Source organism: Pan paniscus, chromosome 6 (genome assembly GCF_029289425.2).
Source record: "Pan paniscus chromosome 6, NHGRI_mPanPan1-v2.0_pri, whole genome shotgun sequence".
NCBI classification, from domain to species: Eukaryota; Metazoa; Chordata; class Mammalia; order Primates; family Hominidae; genus Pan; species Pan paniscus.
Window position 1 is genome coordinate 153,840,639 of NC_073255.2, and position 22,448 is coordinate 153,863,086.

Genomic DNA, 22,448 nt, shown 5'->3' on the forward strand with positions numbered 1-22,448 from the left:
AATAGAGTGAACATTTATAATCCAACCCTGGTATTTTAAAACATGTGTAATAACAAAGTCGGTTATTGTATAATTTGGAAATGCGATGTAAGATATTATGATAAAGCTGTGATTTTCTGATTTAAGAGGGAAGAGTGAAGTGGAAGCCATGCTCGTTCTCCTCCTCTGAGGAGGGTAGAGGACCGTGGACTCGCGTGGCAGGCACTAGTCCAGGGAGGGAAGCCATGAAAGAGAAAGAGAGGAGAGCTATGTCTCAGCCCCTGAGCTGTCCTCTATGAAAAGCTTCACACTCTGTGTCCAGCTGTCTCAATCAAGTCCTGGAAGAATGGTCTCCTTCAGAAGCTTTATTGCTGGCACCCAGGCCACATTGTCCTAAGAGGTGTGACCCACCAGGTCATGAACCATGAACCCTCTAGTAGGCAGATCCTCCAACAGTTTAAGTATTTTGTGTGTGTGTGTGTGTTAATGTGTGTGTGTGTATCTGTCTACTTACCACCAGGCTGAGTTACTGGGGGTCTGCCTAGAAAGGAACAGTGTCCCTGTAAACAGGTGGAGGCTCCCCAGAACATCAGCATCCAACATAAACACTCTGAATTAGAACAATACATCCTGGCTCCTTTGAGGAGGGGCTGTTCCCAAAGCCCTGGCAGGATAGAAGAGGGGATAGTGGGGCTTAGAAAAGGAGTAGGTATCAGCAGGAGTTACTTGAGTTTTCTCCTCTGACTGTAATTGGTTTAAAGTAGAGTCCAAGATTATTAAAGTTGGACTAGATCTTAGAGATTTTCCAGTTCCACCTCCTCATTTTACCAGTGAAGGAACAGATACATACAGGGGTTCTAGAATTTATCTTAGATCAGAGAGGTAATGAGTGGCCGTGTTGGCTAGACTCCAGGTCTCTTGATTCAGTAATGATTCTTTCTCCAACCTGGATCATGAAGGGTTAAATTGTAGCAGGACTCTGGGATGGGATTCAGGGGTGCCAAATGCTGTAAGTACAACCCACTGCTGTCTCAGGAAGTTGTGGTTAGGATAGTGGTCCCTAGAACAGGTGACCCGAGAAGAACTTCTGACTTAGGTGAACGTTATACGTTTTGGAGAGGACTATCATGTGATTGTTTGGGAAGGGGGCATCTAGGCATATCAGCAAGTCTCACTTGCTGAGAGTGAGATGGAGATAGAGAAAATTCTTTGAGAGGTGGGTGGAGGGATCTAGTTGAAGGCTCTCCTGTTGAGCTTTGAATTTATAGTCAGTGTTTATAGAGTCTAGGCAAGTAGTATCTACTGTGACATTTAGAGAACTGAAAAGTAGAGTGGGATTTAGTGGTTACTGAGTGTGCCTTGGGTAGGACAGTTCCTTTTATGGTTGTAGCTTTCTGCACTTGAGTACTTATTTCTGCTTTACTGGCTAATGCCACTCTCATTTTAAGCTATCACAATGACTAAACATTATCCCTTTCATTCTGATTCTCTGTTCAATTTTTTCATATGTTGGAATTGAACATAGAATATAAAAAGAATTTTTATGAATTCGGAACTGAACTGTTTGGCCCACTGTAGATTTGGTTTTATTGGAAAGAACCTAGTTTTTTGAAATGATTTTTTTTTTTTTTTTTTTTTTGGCTTCCATATGATCACCTACTCTACACAGGCAGTATTGTGTACTGGTTAAGCACAAGGATTCTGAGCTAGAGGCTACTCCAGTTGAATCCTGGCTCTGATCTTAGATAAGTTATTTATCCTCCATGCCTCAGTTCTTCGTCTATAAAATGGGGATAATACCTCCTAGGGTCGTTTTAAGGGTTAAATAGGTTACTACATGAATTAGAACAATGCCTGGTACACACAAAGTGCTATTTACATATTAGCTGTTAATACATTACAAGCGTTGATCTAGGCCTTTTGTCAATTTATAAGTAAACCAAGGCTCAGAGAGGTTTAAAAACTTGCTTAATTAAGATAATCTATCTAGTAAGTAAGTAAACCAAGGCTCAGAGAGGTTTAAAAACTTGCTTAATTAGGATAATCTATCTAGTAAGTGGCTAAGATGGGAGTTGAATCTTCTCTGACTAAACTTGGCTTTTCTGTCTGTTAAGCCTGGCTTTTAACCCCTCTGCTGGATTTCTGAGGTATGGCAAATCACTTAACTGTAAGTAGGTTGTAGGTTTTATATCTATCTACTCATCTGTCCATCGGTCTTAATACTTTCTAATTTAGATATTTCATTACGTTTTCATTCCGTTAATAAAATGCATTTCCTTAAAATATCTGTCTCTTAAGAATTATAAAATATACAGCATAAAAATAAAAAGTCTTAAAATAATGCTACTCAGATAATTAGATAAGTGCTTTAAAAATCCATGCTAACTACTAAATTGTGAAAAGCATAAAATGTTATTCCAGGTGATATTTGATAATGGCAGTCAGCATTTCCATACACTTGTAAGTTTTGTGTAAATGTAGGTAGTTATTATCAGGCATTTTGAGCTTACTATTTTAAAACAATCATAACATTAATGTTCTAACCATTTGCACATCTTAATTATCAGGAAGAAATTATATCAAATTGTTACAACTTGTGGAAGGCTTCCCAATCTGTACCCTAGGTTAAGATAAAGAGAATTAAGGCCTAATAAATGAGATAGGCTCACTTAGCAACAGTGACAGGTGAGGCTGATGAGAATTAACGGCTTTTGACTGTAGCAGATTGGTGGTATAATGAGCTCTGCTTTTGGTAAGGAAGCACTGATTAGACGACTGAGTGAAATGGTACTTTCTTATATATCTTATAAAATTATTGGAGATGGCTGGGCGAGGTGGCTCACGCCTATAATCCCAACACTTTGAGAGGCTGAGGCGGGCGGATAACCTAAGGTTAGGAGTTCGAGATCAGCCTAGCCAATGTGGCGAAACCCCATTTCTACTAAAAATACAAAAATTAGCTGGGCGTGGTGTTGCATGCCTGTAGTCCCAGCTACTCTATTCAGGAGGCTGAGGCAGGAGAATTGCTTGAACCCAGGAGGCAGAGGCTGCAGTGAGCCGAGATCACGCCACTGCACTCCAGCCTGAGCGACAGAGTGAGACTCCGTCAAAAATAAATAAAAATAAGTAAATAAGTAAATAAAATTATTGGAGAGATCTGTTAAGTGATAATAGTAATCCTAGAATTTGTAGAATTTGTATTACGCACTTTTGATATTGTATTGAAAATTCAAAATCACGTTTTATAGGATTGTCAACTTTATAATTTCTTTTGGAGAAACCTGTTCAGTGGAAAGGAAAGTAGCAAAAGCAAAACCAAACACCCCACTACTCCAGCAAAAGCATTCTAAACAGTTAGTACCTCATCTTCTTCAAAGTGGTTGTAATTTGGTAGTGGTGGAGGGTGGGGGTTGGAAATTGTCCAACCATTCAGGTTGCTTACAAAAAAAGATAAAAAAAAGTAAAAATTTATTTATGTTTTGTCTTTTGGCAAGGTAAATAATTGTATCAAGATGAAGTAGCCATTGTTAAAGTTTATTTAAAGTATAAGCTAGGATATGCTCAAGATTGAAACAATTGGCGATGGAGGAAAAAGATGGCTCAGGGTATGTGGCAATGTGACATTAAAGATTACATCAGATAGAGTGTGTCTCAGTAATGACCATATGTCCTTTCCAGCTGATGTCTATTTTAGGACTTGGATAAATGAGTTGGAGGTCTTAGATATGCTATAAAGGATTGCTCTTGCATCACCTTTGTTAGGTTTGTTTTCAAATTAGTCAAATGTATTTCAAATGGACAAATGGATAAAATATGCATATGTACTATCAAATGAATGAATGTAATGACAAAATTGAGACAAAAATTTGGACGCTGATTCCTTTCAGGTTATGTGGCTTCATTCATATCATTGAGTACTAGGAAGAAGTATGGATATCTTGTGTCCTTTTCACTTACAGGAATAAAATAATTTATTTTTTCTCTTATTTAGAGTTTTAACCTAAAACCAAAATTTAGTTTTAACCGAATAATTAATACAGGAGGGAAATGGGAGTAAATAACAGTTATTTTCTGAGAGACATTTCTAAGGACGACTTTAAAAGACCAGGCAAAGGAGAGCAGAGCCCAGCCGTTGCCGCTTGAGAGAGATAAGCAGAAGTGTGGGTGTGCTTCATGTCACATGGCAGGAGGCTTCCCCAGAACGGTTCGTCAGTCCAGGGAGCCGTTTCATTTTCTGGCTGATAGAGTTGTACTTGGAAAATACTCAGTTTCCTGCTTACTGCTTCATTATGGATTATACAGGTAAAATTAAATGTTAAATATTTTCCAGTTATGTAGAATTACTTTAAAAATCATATTTTGAATTTATATTTTAAAAACTATATTGATTGTGTGAGTACTTTAAAAATATTGTGCATCAGTTTATTCCTGAGTATTGTATGAATTTGTTTTATCCAAATTGTGATTAATTTAGGATAAGTGCTTAAGGGAATTTCTGAGACATACCTTTGTTGTTTCTTCCATTTCAGTTGGATCATACTTAAATGGACTTAAAATAAACTCCAACCCATAGTTAATCCACATTTCTCCCCTCTTAGGCCAGAGGATTTAAAGTACAAACATCTGAGTTCAGATTATTCCACACAGGGAATAAAATATGTACACAGTCTACAGAGAGTTTCTGTTATTGTGGTGGTGGTTTTGTGCTTGTGTATGGCTCTTTTAGATGGTGTTAATGTAATGAAGTGAATTGGAGAATTTCAGTTTTTATCCTAAATTTTCTGAGTATAAATGTGCCCAGATTTTTCTGACCTTTTCTGACCTTTCTAACCTTTTCCTTTTTTAAATTGCATGGACTTGTTTCTCAATTTCTAGTTTCACTGAATGGTAAATTGGTACATGTTTAGAAATAAGGTTAGATTAACCATGGGTGGTGGTTACTTGATGAGTAAGTGGGCGATTCCCTTACATCTGGTAGGGTAAAGGTGTGGGTGGGAGGTGAAGCAGTGATCAGGTAGGGACATGAGTCTTTGCCCAAAATTTGTGCAACCAATTCAGAATTATATTGCCCTAAATTTGAACTTTTGGGGAATGGCGACATTGTTTGCTGACAGATTGCTTTTAAACTAAAGAACGAAGAATTGGAAAATTTTTTTTCTAGGGCAGAGAGAGGCCACTTTTCATACCCAGTGTAATATAAATTCCAGTGTGCATCCGGATTGAACTCTACTTACACATTATCTATAAATTATAACTGTAGGTGGATCTTTGGCAAGACAGTTAATTACAGTGTGCAAATAAAAGTTTTGTGAAATTGCTCATTTAAAATATAGCTTTTAGGAGCTTGCTATTTAAAGGACTTCTGTGGCAGATACTTTTTGAAGGTAAAACATTTTAAAGCAATTAATTGCCCCAAAAGATTTGTTTTATAAATCTTTAGTATTCTATGTTAGGGTTTCTTTAAAGCAAGTATACCTGTATCTGTGTCTTGTGTGTGCATTTTGATTTTCTTTTCCTCATAAGATTAGCATGCCAGAATTTTTGTTCCAGGGCTCTGAAATAAAATGCACCCACCTTTTTAGAAGGTTCGCTTTATGTGTGGTACTACATTGAAGCAGGAAGGAACACATTTTAGCCATATGCAGAGAAATCAAATTTGTAAAATCCTACCACAGAGCTTTACTATGAGTATGCTTTTAGTTATAAATTTATACCTCCTCCCACAAAGAACACCATCATTGAAGAATTCTTTCATTTTCTATAGTTCGTATATTGCCATTAAAACATTTGTTGTTCTTAAGTAATACTTTATATATGTATAATTGATAGTTTAAGATGTACAGCCTTAACATTCTAAATAGACATCAAGAGAATCCTAAGAAACTAAGAACTTTAGTGTGAACAAAGGAGGTGACTTTAAGGAAATTCACATGGCACTTTCAAATTTAGTTGTGTGTGCTGTAGAGAAAAAAATATGGTTTAAGTTCTTACCACATTAATAAATACATTAATTAAATTACCTGTCTGATGTGGTGAGAAGCCCTTTTGACTGTTGTCTTTCATAGTGATTTTTATAAACATTTACACATTCATTGCAAAGATAGCTGTATTTAATCTATTAAACTTTGAAGAGAACAACTCATGTTTTCAGTTCATGGCAGAGTGATTTTTTTGTATTAGAAAACAGCATTTATTTTGCTTTCAGCACAATCACTTTTGTACTAATGGCATCATTATAGCACTGAAGGGGATATCTTTCAAAACTGATATTTGATGATTCAAGAATAGATTTATTATTAAAATAATTTAAGGGGCCCAAAACACTTCTATTAAGGCCTCTGCATGAAACACTCTTCCTTCCACGTGGTTTTCAGTCTAACCATGTGGTTTTTTCAGGTCTTGTTGAAATGTCACCTTTTTAGAGTGGCCTTTCCTGATAATTTTACCTAAAATAACCGTCTCATTCAATTACTCCTTATCCTCTAATTCCTCTTTATCTTTGTTCATCACATATACCATCACTTGACACGTCACGTGTTTGTTTCTCTGTCTCACTCACTAAGATACAAGCTTCATAGGGGGAGGGACTCTGTTCATGGCTGATGCCTAGAGTGTAGAACAGTAAGCTCCCAGAAAATAGTTGTTGACTGAATGCTTGATAGGCTTTCCTTTAAAAGTGACTATTGACTGACTTTAAGATTTTCGCTATAATTGTTCTTTGTCAATAGCTTTCTCATTTAATGATTATTATTTTGACCACTAAACTATTTTGAATGTTTTCCTTCCTTTCGTTGCTAACTTTATCTAGAAATTAACAGCACTGTCTTTACTGTGAAGGAAGGGCAAGGTTGCAGGCAGGGGTATTCAGACAGAGTGGTTAAGCCAAAGATCACTTTGGGTTTGGATTGTATTATATGACTTTTTTTTTTGGAGGGGGGTTAGTAAGGGATATCAGATCAGTTTTATTCATCCTTCATTTTTCTTCATTACATTTTCTTTAGACAACATATTAAACTTTGTGTTCCTTCTTTAAGCTGACTAGAGGAGAGAACTGGAATGAACTAAACTTTTGGAATCACTTTGGTCAAAGATGGGTCTTCAACAATGTGGATCCAAATGTTCTAAAGTGGTTAGAAATGCCTCAGGCCTCCACATAACAGAAATCTTCATAGGAGTCAGAGGGTGTGATTTGTGTCCGGTTTTCCTGGCAAGTGAGATGCCTAATGTTTTTAGCATACTGATCCTGTTACAGTTGTCTAAAAAGTAGACTTAAAAAAATCACAGCCTTTAACTCTTAGAAGCCTGTGCCAAGAAGTAAATATAGGCCCTCAGAAAAATGCATTTTCATACACATATACACACCCTCTCATGTATGAGCCAACAAAAGGAGCAACATAAATGAGTCGGCAAAGCAGTTATTACATGTAGACTATGGCCTCTGTTTGAAAATATCTCTAACCCAGGGGCCATTTTCTCATTCTCTTTTCCCTCTTGCCTTTCTGATGGCCACATCCATCCACTATTTGAGTGACTATTTATGTGACAACATCTCATATGCAATTTAAAATAGATCTTATGTAAGACAATATTCTGGCTTTAAGGTTCCACCCTTTTGAACTGTATTATCCTTTCCCACTTCCTACAGTTACATTTCAACATCATTATTGATATTCCCCCTTGGTTGTTGATGTGACTGTTTTTGAAGGTATACATTTTTATTAATTCCTGCAATTTTCTGTGATTTTTTTTTTCTGTCTCTGATGACCTTTCTCTTTTAAGGATTTTTTTTCCTTCACGTTTTGAGTTGGTTTCTATTTTCCCTACATTTCAGTTAAATCCTTAAATATAATTTTGCTGATTATTTATTCATTGTTCAAGAAAGAGGCATTATCGTAGTGTGCTTAAGAGCATTGCTTTGGATCCAGACTCCTGAGTTTGAAGCCCAGTATATCATTCACCACCTGTGTGACCTCGACAAAGTATTTAACCATTTGTCAAATGTGGATAAAAGTGGTATATACCTTGTAGGGTTATTATGAAGATTAAATGGGTTTATACATGTAAAGGACCCAGGATAGTGCCTGGCACATAGTAAACACTCAGTAAATATTAGCTATTGTTATTCTTTCCCGCAACAGATGATTTGTTCTTTATCTTATGTAGCATCATCAAATGTTCTTCTTAATGGCTCAGCATTTTTAGTAAGCTAAAGATCAAGTTACCCTGAATAAACTGTGGTACATTCATACAGTGGAATCTTATGCAGTCTTTAAAAGGATGAGGTAGATCCTACATATACTGACGAGAAAAAGTACTAATGATATTTTTAGATGTTAAAGTAATATGTGGTTCCACTTTCATAGCAGAATTTAATATTTAAAAACTGTATTGAGATCAAGACATGTCTCTGTGAACACAAGAAATTAATTCGAAAAGGTATATACCTTGGATGAATGGGTGGAGAGGAGACTTGAACTATTGAACTTTCTACTATATATGATTTTAAAAGTGTGGGATTGTGGGGTTACGTATATATGTATATATATTTACTTTTTGTGCATTTCAGTATTTTAAAAACATAAAACTCTTTTTTTGGCTTGTGTTGGATAGCTAATGAAAGTTCATATGCTTCTAGTACTTTTTCTTTAAAAACAGATTTATAAGAATATGGTAATACAGGAAGACATTTTTTGTTCCAGTGAGTCAAGAGATAAAATATTTTCAATTATTTCTTTGTGTGGGTAGATCAAAAAGAAATGGGTTGGTCACAAATGCTTACTCATACAGAGGTATACACAGGTGTGTGCACACAGTCTTAAAATGACTGAGTTGCTCTGGAAAATGACAGAAATTCATGTAAGGCACGATGAAGAAATAGGAGAAATACATGTATGTAAATATATTCCTAGAGCAGCGTTTTTCACATTTGAATAATAGTTGCAAAATAGCTAGTAATGGAATTGCCTGCATTTGAGTATTCACTGTGTGCCAAGCAGTGTTCTAAGTACTTAAGATTACTATTTTACTGTTACATTTGTATGTATTTATGTGCCTAGAATATATGTGTAATATATTTTCACATACTTGTGATTGAGTGTACAATCCTTGATCTGTCAATCTACCATAAGCTTCGAGAAAATAACGATGAACTCTTCTGTAATTACTTCTAAAGGCAGATAATGTTTCTCATTTCTGATATTCTTAATTCCCTTGAAAAGTTCTTTCTATATGCTGCGCAAAACCAAGAAGACTGATATGCATGATGTCTTTGTGGTTAATTGCTATAAAGCCAATATTTAAATTTCTTTGAGTCCTCTTTTACTGCCTGGTATCATGGGATGAAGAGCTGCGCAGGAGGGGAATGTATACGTGGCTCTCGGTCTTGTGCATTTTGTGACAAAGGAATTCCCCTTTCAATCACGCTGCTCTCCTGGAGCCCCTGGAGCCTCTGGCTCAAGCGGCGCAGTCGGTCTGTGCAGTGTCCCTGACGTCATCCAGCGTATGCATAAGCCCTGCTATTGTCTTACTGCTACAGCAGGGCTGGGGATTGCAGTATCCGCTGTTGCTGCTGCTCCCAGTCCTGCCCCTGCTGCTACCTAGTCCAGCCTCACTGCATCCCAGAAGAGCCACGTCGGCCTTCATTTGCCTAGTGGATTTTCAAAAGCAGCTCTTCGGTTTTTGGTGCTGTTAAGAGACCTTGCATTTCAATCACACGGGAGAAAACTGAAGCTCGTAACAGGAGAATCTGGCAGCTGGACACAGCTTGGACTGCATTGTCTGGCTTCATGACCCCTGCTGTGTAGCCGGCTCATCTCTTCACTCTCACATGTACACTCTCCTCGCTTTTCTTTCTTTTTTGTTTCCCTTTTCTTTCTTCTAATTTTTAAAAAGCAGCCTCTGGAGCCAGCCATGTTTGGCACTGAATCTTCATGTAAGTAAATGGATCCCACTTCTCTGCTATTTAGAAATCTGCTTGCTGTCATGGTTTCATTGGCTTAGAGTTCATATCACTTTGCCTTAGGTCATTAACAACCTTTGTATTTTGGCTCTAATTACAAAGGAATTGGTCTCAGGGAAGGAACTCCCCTTAACTGGGTTATTCATCCTTAAGGCCAGGGATGTCAATGTGTCAAAACCAGGCCTCTAAGAGGGAGGTAGGAAAACCAGAATCCATACAGCCACCCTAGAATGTGTTAATTGATGGGATCAGGCCTGTCACTGATCTATTGTTGTAGGCTCCGTAATGGTGCTTAAACCTTAAAATAGATACTGGGAGGATCTGAGATGATAGTGTTTATTAGAAAGGAAAGAAAGGCTTACATTTTTTCATCTAAAGAGATAAATAGTTATCATTATATACTCTTCTTCCATGTTTTTACAAAAACATAGACATTATAGGTAGATTCTGAATGAATAAGAAATCGCTTTATTTTTGAGGATGGATTTTTTTTTTTTTCCCACAGTGGCTTCAATTTTGATATGCTGGCTAGCATCACAGTCCAGCAGGATCATATCTTTTTAAAAACTTATACAATGAAATTGCTTTGGTGCAGAGAAGGCCCTGCACAATGGGCCAGGCAGGACAGCAGTTGTAGACAGCTACAATGGATATTTTAAAAATTATAACCAAACTATGTGAGGATTATTTAATGTTGATGTAGAAATATAACGTCAATGCAGTTGTACAGGCTCTGCAGAATATTTTGTCATTGTCTATTAGCAAAAATGACAGTTAAGAATTTCTAAAAGAGATAAGAATTTCTAAAGAGACTTTCAACCTGCTGGCTAGAACATTAAATATTGGCAAGCCACTATCTTTGCTAGGGAGAAGGGGTTTAGGGGAGGAATTTAGGAAACTGATTTCTTACGAACTTGTAATTTGACCTTTGTTTTCTGATCTCAGGTGATCAGTGTGACTGTTTGTGCATAACTGATTATTGCAGAATAGTAGCATTTCGAGAGAGCTAATAATCCTCAGTTCTTTTGTTTCTTGATTGGCTTTTTAAAAAGGTTAATTACTTTTGTTTCACTGTAGAAGCTTCTCATCTCAGACTACCACATTGCCTAATCAAAGTTGTGTTAGAATAATAGTGACAGGTAATGTCCCATTCAGCATGTGACAGTATTATTTCCTAATAATTTAGGCATTATTTTTTAATTCACTTAATGGTGCATTTAGAATTGGTTATCTAAGAAATAGAAATAAATCACTAAGTGTCAAAGACCGTCCAGTTTCATTTCAGTCATGGAATTTTGCTTATGCAGGAGCCTAGGTATGGACAGAAATAATTATATACTAAAGGAAAATTAGACCTGTTACTTGGTTTAGCCAAAAATGGAAGTTAAAACTCAGTGCAGAAGTCTTTGGTTCTTGGACTAGGGACTCTAACATTGTCTGCTCAGTGTTACCAAGCAGACGCATAGCCTTTCCTGATCATCAAACCTGATCTTTTGATAATATCACCTATGCGCTGTATGGTATGTGTGAAAACTGCTGGTTGCTTGTGGCCTCCGTAGCTGCTAAATTACTGAAGAGAATAGAATATCCTTCAGAAGACAGAATACTATCATACAGGTTTTTAGCATTTTTTGTCTTTCATGAGTGTTAAGCTCTGTTTCTTGCTTATAGGTAGATTCGTACTGTCAGTGGATATCGTGTTGAAAATGAATTGCCTTCTTTGGCACGTGTATACATATATAACAAACCTGCACATTCTGCACATGTACCCCAGAACTTAAAGTATAATAATAATAAAAAAAGAAGATACCCTAAGTCTGCATTCAGTGTTAGGACAAGTGTATTTTCTTTGTGTTCTGAGACATAGCTTTCTTGGCCTTTGATGTCAACCTTTTGGAGGCTATTTTTTAGGTTTGAAACTATATTTAAAATATTCAGGAAAATAGTCGCATTTGAAATTCCAATTAGTTCAAAAGGGATCTCCCAAACCATCTAGGGTGTTCTTACTAAATTATCATAAGAAATACTTGTTTAACTATCTATTCTGTATACAGTACTGTGGTAGATCCTGGTAAGGGTTAATTTTTTTTAACTTATTCTGATTTCGTGATTCTTACCCTTGATTATGGTTGCAGTGCCTTACTTGTATAGGATGCTTTTACTTTTTAAATTGAGGTATGATTTACATGCAGTAAAATGCTTAAGTCTAGGTGTGCAGCTCAGTGAATTTTTGCCCATGTTTATACCCATAGAACTCTACTCAGCTCAAAATACAGAACATTTCCATTTCCCCTGGAAGTTCTCTTGTGGCCTTTCCCAGTCAATATTATTTCCCCTCTTCATGAAAAGGTAACCACTATTCTGACTTCTGATGCCATAGATTCATGTTGTAAGTGGCTCTTTTAAACTTTCTTTATCTCCCCCTTGCTCTTTGCCTGTAAGAGAAGGAAGTGTCTTCATTTTCAAATATTGTATTGATTAAGTTGATTTTATCTTTCAGACCTTTGAGGTCAGAAATTTGCAGTAGCCTGGATATCACATTATAATACATTCTGTCTTACTGAAATAATATTGTTTTAAATACTTGCACCCTTCCTCACCAAAAAAACAGACAAAAAAAGCCTTTAAAATACCAAAAAATTTATGTGGAAGAGTAAACGCTAGTTCTTCAAAGTTAAAGACTTACACAGCTATGGCAATAGAATTAATAAATGCTCTTTTATGCCTCACACTGCTTTCATCAATATCTCCAATGATACTAGTCTCATCTCTTTGACTTAGTGAATCTGAATCTCCCACAGTTGTGCAGATTGGCCACAGTCAATCTATTTTGGGCTCACTTTGAAATGGGTGTTCTATAGTATGTGTAGACTAATCATCACAAAGCAGGAAGTATAGCTTCTGTAACTCCGTTTATTACCATCTTGATGTATTTCACTGAGCTTTTCCTTTACTAAAATTTCCCATGTCTAAAAATGGGAGTAGTGTGTCTGCTCTTTAACTGCTTTGAAGATATACAGTTTTAGTTTCTGTGGTCAGAATACTTTAGGTGTAAGAAGAAAGTACTATCAAGTTTTGTTGAGGAAGGTGATAATTAAAATGTATATTTGGAGTTCTTAATTTGATTTTATATATATATATAGTGTGTGTGCGTGTGTGTGTGTGTGACCGAGTCTCACCCTGTTGCTCTGTGGCCCAGGCTGGAGTGCAGTGGCACAATCTTGGCTCACTGCAACCTCTGCCTCCTGGGTTCAAGTGATTCACCTGCCTCAGCCTCCCGAGTAGCTGGGACTACAGGCATGTGCCATGACACCCAGCTAATTTTTGTATTTTTGTTCAGTAGGGATGCAGTTTCACCATGTTGGCCAGGCTGGTCCTGAACCCTTGACCGCAGGTGATCCTCCCGCCTCAGCCTCCCAAAGTGCTGGGATTATAGGTGTGAGCCACCACACCTGGCTGATTTAATGATATATTTTAAAATAAATTGATTAAATTCTTCAAAATTAAACAATTTTTCTCTTAAAATTTTATAAGAGGAGAAAATATTTTTAGGAGGAAGGGAGAAAAAATGTCATCCTTTCTTTTTGTGGAATAAATGGTTTTGAGGAAAACTGATTTTGCACTGCTGACATCTGGTTACATCCTCCTTGATAAAGCCAGTTATTCTTCAAAGAGTAGATACTTTAAGTATGATGAATTATTTAATTAGCATTTATTGGGCTCAGTCCTCCTCTTGTCTCCTCTCCCATGTTTTGCTTTTTCAATTCTCAAGGGTACCACTTAAGAAGTATTGTGGTGGGAATTGTGCCCTGGTCTAACACGTTAATGCATCTTCCAAAGCACCTACCTTATTAGTTCAGTGAAGAGAGCAACACCTTACCTGCTGAGAAACAGAGTGTCCCTGGGGCAAATAGCATTATTTTATCCTTCTTCCAAAATTTTTTGTATAGTTATAATAATTAAAAAGAACATCTAGAGCATCTGTGGAGGGGGAAAATGAATCACCAGAGAACCAACAAAGCTTTAGTAGGATCCCCCAACCTGAGCTTAGTGGAGATGAGAAACTAGTGGATGGCTGTGTCAGGGGATCAGGAGTCCTCTTTAGCTCTGGTGTGTCTGGTCCACACATACTCCCTGCCATTCCCTGGATAGCTACGTCACCTGGGGTGGGCAGCCAGATGCTGGCAATAATTTGGGATACAGTTTGATACCCCATGTGATTTGTCTTTGATGGGCACCAAAAGTTCAGTTGCTGCTTTTGGTTTTCATTACTGATGAGTGCATTAAGTTGAAACTGACAGCTTCTCAGTTTTAATAGGGAGTGTGGTACCATGTTACCAAGAACTAGATAATTTTCTGAAATTTTGAGCCATTGTGTGAGAGGTAGTCAAATGAATAATACTCTAGCAATATTAAGTCATCAAGATACTGTAGTTAAACAGACATCTCTTTGATAAAAAAAAAGTGAGTTGTACTCTTTTATGTGCATCTCAGGCCATTCTTGGTAACTGGTCACATGTGAGATTAAACTTGGGCCTGTTGTTTTGGTGTGTAATTTCTGTGAATTGGCTGAGATTTGAATAGTAACTATGGTCATTCAAAAATGGCTGTTCACATTTGGACCATTTCTCAAAATAAGCATCTAATTATTACTAAATCATTGTGTCAGAGACTGCTGTTTTTGCTGTTAGTATGTTTGGCATTTTAGTACTCTATTTGGTTTTCCTTTTTATTATTATTTGTCATATGAAACTAGGTAATTTAGGAACATGAGCCATTTTCCTTTCCCATTAATAACATTAATCTGGTTATTAGATTTAGCTGCATCAGATTTTAGATGCTTTCATCTTAAAACAAAAATAGAAATACTTAAGTATGTGCACAAAAACCCACCTCTAAGTCTGCACTTAGAGCATTGAATGTAAAAGAAAAATATTGCATGACATTAGATAAGTAGAAAACCACAGACTGCTGAAGTCACAAACATGGAAAAATAATTATGGATTATAGGCATTATACTGGAACATAGTCATACAGGAGCTTGAAAAAGTAAAGCTCATGTAATGTATTTGACTCATCTTACCATATCACTTTTTCTTTTTTTCTGATAACACACATTCTGATGTGAAATTTCCGTTTGAGTTCCTTGGCTGTTAGTAGTTGACATTGTAATTTTTAGTATCAAGATAATATTTTAAAGTAAATAAGGAAATTTTTTTCTTCTGCATATTTATATACTAGTACAGAAATGGAGTAAAAATATGCAATGGTTATTTTTAAATCCTCAGATTTCTTATTTTCCCTTCAGTATTGGTCTATTTGTTAGTCTGTAGTTTGTTCAGAAAAAAATTACGTGTGAGTCTTCAGTGATTTGTTGTTTTCATTGTCACAATGGACCAGATTCATATCCTGTATAAACTGTGGGGAGTCTATGGGGAAAATTACCATATATGGAAACTTTCCCCATAGCATCCCCTTGGAGTTACACAGGATGTGAATAGGATTCATTGTTGTTATGGATTCTGAGCTGGAAAAGTCATTGATCATGTGTATTTTTTAAACATTAATAATAGTCACTGCATTAATTTATGTTCAAATACTGTTAAATTTTCAATATGAGACTATATGGACATTACAAATTGTAGAGTCATTTATAGACTATAAATTGTATAGTCATTTTTTTGTTCCTTTTTTGAAGTGTATTGATATCCTTCCATTTTTTCCTAGTCAGTATAAAGCATGAGTTAACATAATTATTAATGTTTTTAACAAGAAAATGCACAAATGCTATATTATTTAAAAGGTCCCATTTACCGTGCTAGAATAGTAAATAGTAAGATTTTCAATATATTTTATTTGTATTAGTAATTAATTCAGATACTTATGAGCAAAAAAATGAATATGCAATTTAATGCATGTTTAGAAATGGCAGCAACCACATGCCAGATGCAGCAACTAATTGCGGAGACTCTGGCTTTCACTTGCTTGGATTCATATCATGGCTCTACCATGTACTACCAGGGTTTAACCATCTACCGTCTAAGCTTACCGTGTGACTTATCCAATGAACTCTCTGTGTTAGGGGAATTGGCCTTTGGGGGCCTGGATATCTGCCAGGGTAGGGCTTATCAAGGGGCGTTTGTGGAGAGAGAGTCCAGCAGTGGAAAATACTGGCTGAAGAGAGATGTCACTTCTTAAGGCTGGGTGAAGACTGGAAGTTCTATGATGGGAATATTTTAAGGGACCCAATAGGAGGTTTGAGGGGAGGAGACTGTATGAAACTAATGAAATGAAATGGGTCAGGGTTGGCAAATGCCAGATGCCCTGTGGCAAGCATCATTGATTGGTCATGGCACTCTTGCAGGATTAGCATCAGCCACTAAAGGTTGGAATGTTGTCCACTCAGAACACTTCATCAGTGCAAGTGTTTTCCATGTAAGTATGAGTAATAGACACATAAGTATTTAAATAAACATAAAAATACTTACCAAGTTAAGAATAAAGGGCTGGGCACAGTGGCTCACGCCTGTAATCCCAGCACTTTGGGAGGCCAAGGCAGGTGGATCACAAGGTCAAGAGTTTGAGACCAGCCTGGCCAACATGGTGAAACCCTGTCTCTACTGAAATACAAAAATTAGCCGGGCATGGTGGCACATGCCTGTAGTCCCAGCACTGAGGAGGCTGAGGAAGGAGAATCACTTGAACCCAGGAGGCAGAGGTTGTGATGAGCCAAGATCACACCACTGCACTCCAGCCTGGGCAACAGAGTGAGACTCCGTCTCAAAAATAAAATAAAATAAAATAAAATAAAATAAAATAAAATAAAATAAAATAATAAAATAAAATAAAATAAAATAAAGTTAAGAATTTTAAGTGTTCCAGAAATGTCTCTCTTTAGACTCTGGGCTGGACATGGTGGCCCATACCTGTAATCTCAGCACTTTGGGAGGCCGAGGCATGAGGATTGTTTGAGCCCAGGAGTTGAAGACAAGCCTGGGTAACAAAGCAAGACCCTGTCTCTAAAATGAATAAGTGATATAAAATAAACACACCAGTCTGTGTCACATTATGGTTCTCAGTAATGTCAATGTGTTAATGATTCAGAGCCACCACTGGGCTCTTCTGAATGAAATTCCTATCAGTTGACGATAAATCCCCAGAGTGTAGCAGGGTACCTAGCATATATCAAGTGCTCATGTTCTTTAAAATTTGAATCTGCTGTGGAGTAAGGTAATATCATTGAAAATATGATGTGTGGGCTTGTAGGGTGTTAATATTGAGTTTAATAAAATTTTCTAGGCCAAGGAGTTTATCACACATAATGGGTACATGTCAGAAACATGCCAGTAATCAGCTCTTGTCATCCTTCAGAGCAGGAACAAATGACCCAAACAAAATAATAGCATATGGACTTTTATTACTAAGCCCAAATTTGTTAGTGGGTAAACTACCATATACTGATAATTTACCATGTACTGGTAAGTTGACTACGTCTAATCTAAGTTTGCTTACCATTCTTAAAGGTTAAGTAAAAATAATGAGTTACTAATAATCATCAGTTTATGTACAGCATGAAAATTGAGAATTGTTTGCTTGCAATACTAATATAATTTCAGGAACTAGAAAAATTATTTTACATTTGTTTTGTGAGCATTTCAGACTGTTAAGATTGAGGCTTTTTGGCATATTTTGGGCAGTAGCAAGCCCGACTGTAATGCATATAGATTAGGAAATCACAGTGACTCCATTGGGGTATTCTTTACTACCTCCTCCACCTCTGGCTTCTTCTAGAACACCTACTTTTCAGGGGGAGGCTTTGGTAGGGTCTGGCCTGGTGGTACGCATCGATGGTCCAAGCCTGGACTTGTCTCAGAAGTCTGAATTTCTCATCTGAAACTTTCCTAGGTCTTGTGTTGGTATAATGATGTTTCGGTTACCCATTGCTACACAACAAACTACCTCAAAACATACTGGTTTAAAACAATTATGTATTATTATCTTTCACAGTTCTGTGGGTTGACTGGACTCCATTGGTGGTTCTCATGAAGGGTCTCATGCAGTTAGATTTCTGTCAGTGCTGTAGTCATCTAAAGGCTCACCTGAACTGGATCTCCAGGATAGCTCTGGCATATACTATCAGTTGAGGTTAGCTGTTGACTTAGGGCTCAGCTGGGGTTGTGGGCAGGAATGCCTATACAGTTGACCCTGGAACAACTTAGGGGTTAGAGGCTCTGATCCCTGCACAGTTGAAAATCCACATGACTTTTTACCACTAAAAACGTAACTACTAATAGCCTACTCTTGACTGTAAATCTTACTGATAACATGGATAATTAACACATATTTTGTATGTTAAATATATAGCTATAAATATATATGCTGCATATATAAATATTCATGTATATTTCTTTATGTGGACATATGTTTTCATTTCTCTTAGGTAAATACCTAGGCATGCCATTGTTGAGAAACTGCCAAACCATTTTCCAAAGTGGTTATACCGTTTTACATTCCCACTAGCAATGGATGGGAGTTCACTTGCTTCACATTCTTGCCAACATTTAGTATTGTCAGTCTTTTTAATTTTTGCTAATTTTGTGGGTGTGTAATGGTATATTGTGATTTTAATTTGCATGTCTTTCATTCTTATCATATTGAACAATTTTTCATGTTCTTTTTGGCCATTTGTATATCTTCTTTGGTTGTGTCTGTTCAAATCCTTTGCCTGTTTTAAAAATGAGGTTGTCTTCTTATTACCGAGTTTTGAAGGTTCTTCATATATTTTGATACAAATCTTTTGTCAGGTGTATGTATTGACAATATTTTCTTATAGTCTGTAGCTTTCCTTTTTTCTTAATAATGTTAAGTTTTTAATTTTGATGAAGTCCAGTTTATCAATTTCTTCTGTCCTATGTAAAAATATTTTGCTTATGTTATTGTCATGAATATTTTTCTCCTGTATTTTCTTCCAGATGTTTTATGTGTTTTGCTTCTATGTGTGCTATGATCCATCTTTAGTACATTTTTGTTTGTAATATGAGGTAATGGTAAATGTTCATTTTTTTTTTTTTTTTTTTAGTGAAATGAATATTCACTTCTTCTAGCACCATTTCTTGAAAAGACTGTCATTTCTCCATGGAATTGGCAACTTTATCAGAAGTCAATTCACCCTATATTTCTAGTCTATTTTATTCCAGGGATCTGTATATTTATCCTTAGGCCAATACTATAATTGTTATTACTGTATAGCTTTATGATCAGGTAGTGTAAGCCCTCCAAGTCTGTTCTTTTTCAAAATTCTTTTGGCTATACGTGATCCTTTCATATCCCTATGCATTTTTAAATTTGCTTGTCAATTTCTACAAAAAGACCTGGGATTTTGATTGAGAGTATATTTAATCTATAAAGTAACTTGGGGAGGTTTGACATTTTAACAATATTAAGTTTTGCAATTCATGAACATGGTATATTTGTCGTTTAATTTAGGTCTTTAATTTCTCTCACAATGGTGAAACCAGTTATAAAATTAAAAGAATAGTTAGGATATTTTTCACTGATAGAAGAATACTTATTTGGAGTGGAGTGACTTATATTACCCACTGAATATATGTTTCTAGGGAACATATAGTAAATGTAAAAGTGGTGGTATTAGTAAAGCATCATTAATTTGAATTTGGAGGAATTATTTGCACTTGTAAAAATCTTAAATAACCTGGAAAGTGAGATTTCACTAAACAGATGTTGTCATGAAGAAGTCTTTTGAGGGTATGTCTTAACAAATAGATTAGAATTGTTTATACATACAGGCAAAAAACCACCCCATTGAGAAGTGGGCAAAGGACATGAACAGACACTTTTCAAAAGAAGACATACATGCAGCCAACAAGCATATGAAAAAATGGTCAATATCACTAATCATTAGAGAAATGCAAATCAAAGCCACAATGACATACCATCTCATACCAGTCAGAATGGCCATTATTAAAAAGTCAAAAATAACAGATGCTGTTGAGGTTGCAGAGAAAAGGGAACGCTTATACACTGATGGTGGAAGTGTAAATTAGTTCAGCCATTGTGGAAAGCAGTATGGCAGCTCCTCAAAGAACCAAAAACAGGATTAACATTCAACCCAGCAACCCCACTACTGGATATATACTCAAAGGAATACAGGTAATTCTACCATAAAGACACATGCATGCATATGTTCACTGCAGTACTATTCATAATATCAAAGGCATGGAATCAACCTAAATGTGCATCAGAGGTAGACTGGATAAAGAAAATGTGGTACATATACACCATGGAATACTATACAGCCATAAAAAAGAACAAGATCATGTCCTTTTCAGGAACATGGATGGAACTGGAGGCCATTATCCTTAGCAAACTAACACAGGAAAAGAAAACCAAATACTGCATGTTATCACTTTTAAGTGGGACCTAAATAATGAGAACACATGGACAGAAATTGGGTAATAACAAACACTGGGGCCTACTTGAAGGAGGAGGGTGGGAGGAGGGAGAGGTTCAGAAAAAAAAAACCCACAAAAAACTGTTGGGTACTATGCTTATTACTGAAGTGACAAAATAATCTGTACATCAAACCCCTGAGTCACGAGTTTACCTATATAACAAAACTGCACATGTACCCCTGAACCTAAAATAAATGTGTGTGTGTGTGTATGTGTGTGTGTGTATATATATATGTATATATGCATATATATATGCATATATACGTATATATGCATATATACGTATATATGCATATATACATATATATGCATATATACATATATATGCATATATACGTATATATGCATATATACATATATATATGCATATATGCATATATATATATATATTTTTTTTTTTTTTGGCAACGGAGTCTTGCTTTGTCACCCAGGCTGGAGTGCAGTGGTGTGATTTTGGCTCACTGCAACTTCCGCTTCCCAGGTTCAAGCAATTCTCCTGCCTCAGCCTCCTGAGTAGCTGGGATTACAGGCAAATGCCACCACGTGTGGCTAATTTTTGTATTTTTAGTAGAGATGAGGTTTCGCCATGTTGACCAGGCTGGTCTCGAATTCCTGACCTCAAGTGATCTGCCCTCCTTGGCCTCCCAAAGTGCTGGGATTACACGAATGAGCCACCACGCCTGGCCTAGTTAAAATATTTTTAAAATTAAAAAAAGAATGGTTTTGTACTTAGAACATTTAAAAATTATGTTTATGTAAATGCTACTTTTATGGCCCTTAGAACATTTGTTCTTTCTCTTGTTTGTCGTAGCTTAGGAAATCACTTTATTATATTTATATATATTTTACTCCAGTTCTTGCCAAATATTCACATTTCTTTAATTAGAAAGGTCTGAATTTATGAGTTTTTATATTCAAAAACAGGATCCCCTTTTTTATTAAGCTGGTTCTGTAGTCCTGTTGAGTTATCGACCTTTTTGAGACTCTAATAAATCTATGGATCCTTATGATCAAGAGATCTGAAACCAGACTTTTCTCTAAAAATAGATTCAGGATGACATTTGTCACCTTTAAAAATTAAATTGAATTTAAATTTATTTTTTAAGAACTTTTTCTAATTATTTGGCATTACTTGCAGTAATTTTCAAAGTCCTTAAACTTGAAGCCATGTTTGATAGAGATTGAATTGACCTGAAACAGCATATTATGTATGTGCATAATAGATATGAATCTATAAACATATTTCATCCCCCAGACAATATCACATTCATCCACCTTTGTTTTAGGCAGCTTATAAAGCAGTAATCCTCCAACAATCTCTAGTTAATTAGTGTAGTCTTTTGAAAGCTGCAAGGGTGAATATACTTAGTGGGTTATAGATTCATCTATGCTGACTTTCTCACCCTTTTTCTAAGTTAGTTCCAGGCAGGCCTACTCTGTTAGTTATTTTTATTGTAAATATATAACGCAGTGCTTAAGAACCTGGGCTTTGGGTCAGGCAGATAAGGGGGTCTAGTTTTACTATGTTGCTTTAGGCATCTTATCTCTTAGCTTCAGTTTGTTCATCTGTAAAATGGGGATAATATTAACCTCATGGGATTGTTGTAATGCTTAAATGAAATAAGTAAAGTGGCAAGCCTTTAATGGCACATGATAAGCAATTGATAGGTTAATTATTTGTGAAGATTTCCATACCAGGAACACATTACATAGCAGCATCAACATGCTGTGTATATATTTGATATAAAATAAAGTACAAGCTAGAATAGAAATGGCAGCATTGAATGTACAAATGGCAAATAACGAGAAAAAACTGTTTTAAATGGAAAAACTTATTAAGTTTGGTTCCTGTCGTCTGGCAGTTTACATTCTAAGGGGATGAGATGAATGAAATTATAATTCATGCATGTCTGCTTTATATTGATTTGTATTACTGTTTGTATACATGCTTTTTTTTTTTTTTTTTTCTTTTTGGAGACAGAGCCTTGCTCTGTTGCCCAGGCTGGAGTGTAGTAGTGCAATCTTGGCTCACTGCAACC

General features: G+C 36.2%; 1 protein-coding gene across 9 annotated transcripts in view; it reads left to right on the forward strand.

Moving 5' to 3' along the window:
* Positions 1 to 22,448, forward strand: part of ST7 (suppression of tumorigenicity 7) — a 274,540-nt gene that overhangs the window by 57,528 nt on the left and 194,564 nt on the right. For 3 of the 9 annotated variants that reach the window (XM_063606360.1, XM_008960717.5, XM_008960719.4), the window contains exon 1: positions 9,448 to 9,910. The exons of the other annotated variants lie outside the window; for them this stretch is intronic. Coding sequence is in view for 2 of the 3 variants with exons in the window: in XM_008960717.5 (XP_008958965.3) it covers positions 9,889 to 9,910 (22 nt within the window). In the remaining variant the exon portion in view is untranslated. Of the gene's footprint in view, positions 1 to 9,447; positions 9,911 to 22,448 lie in introns of those variants that run through there. 9 annotated transcript variants of the gene reach the window in all.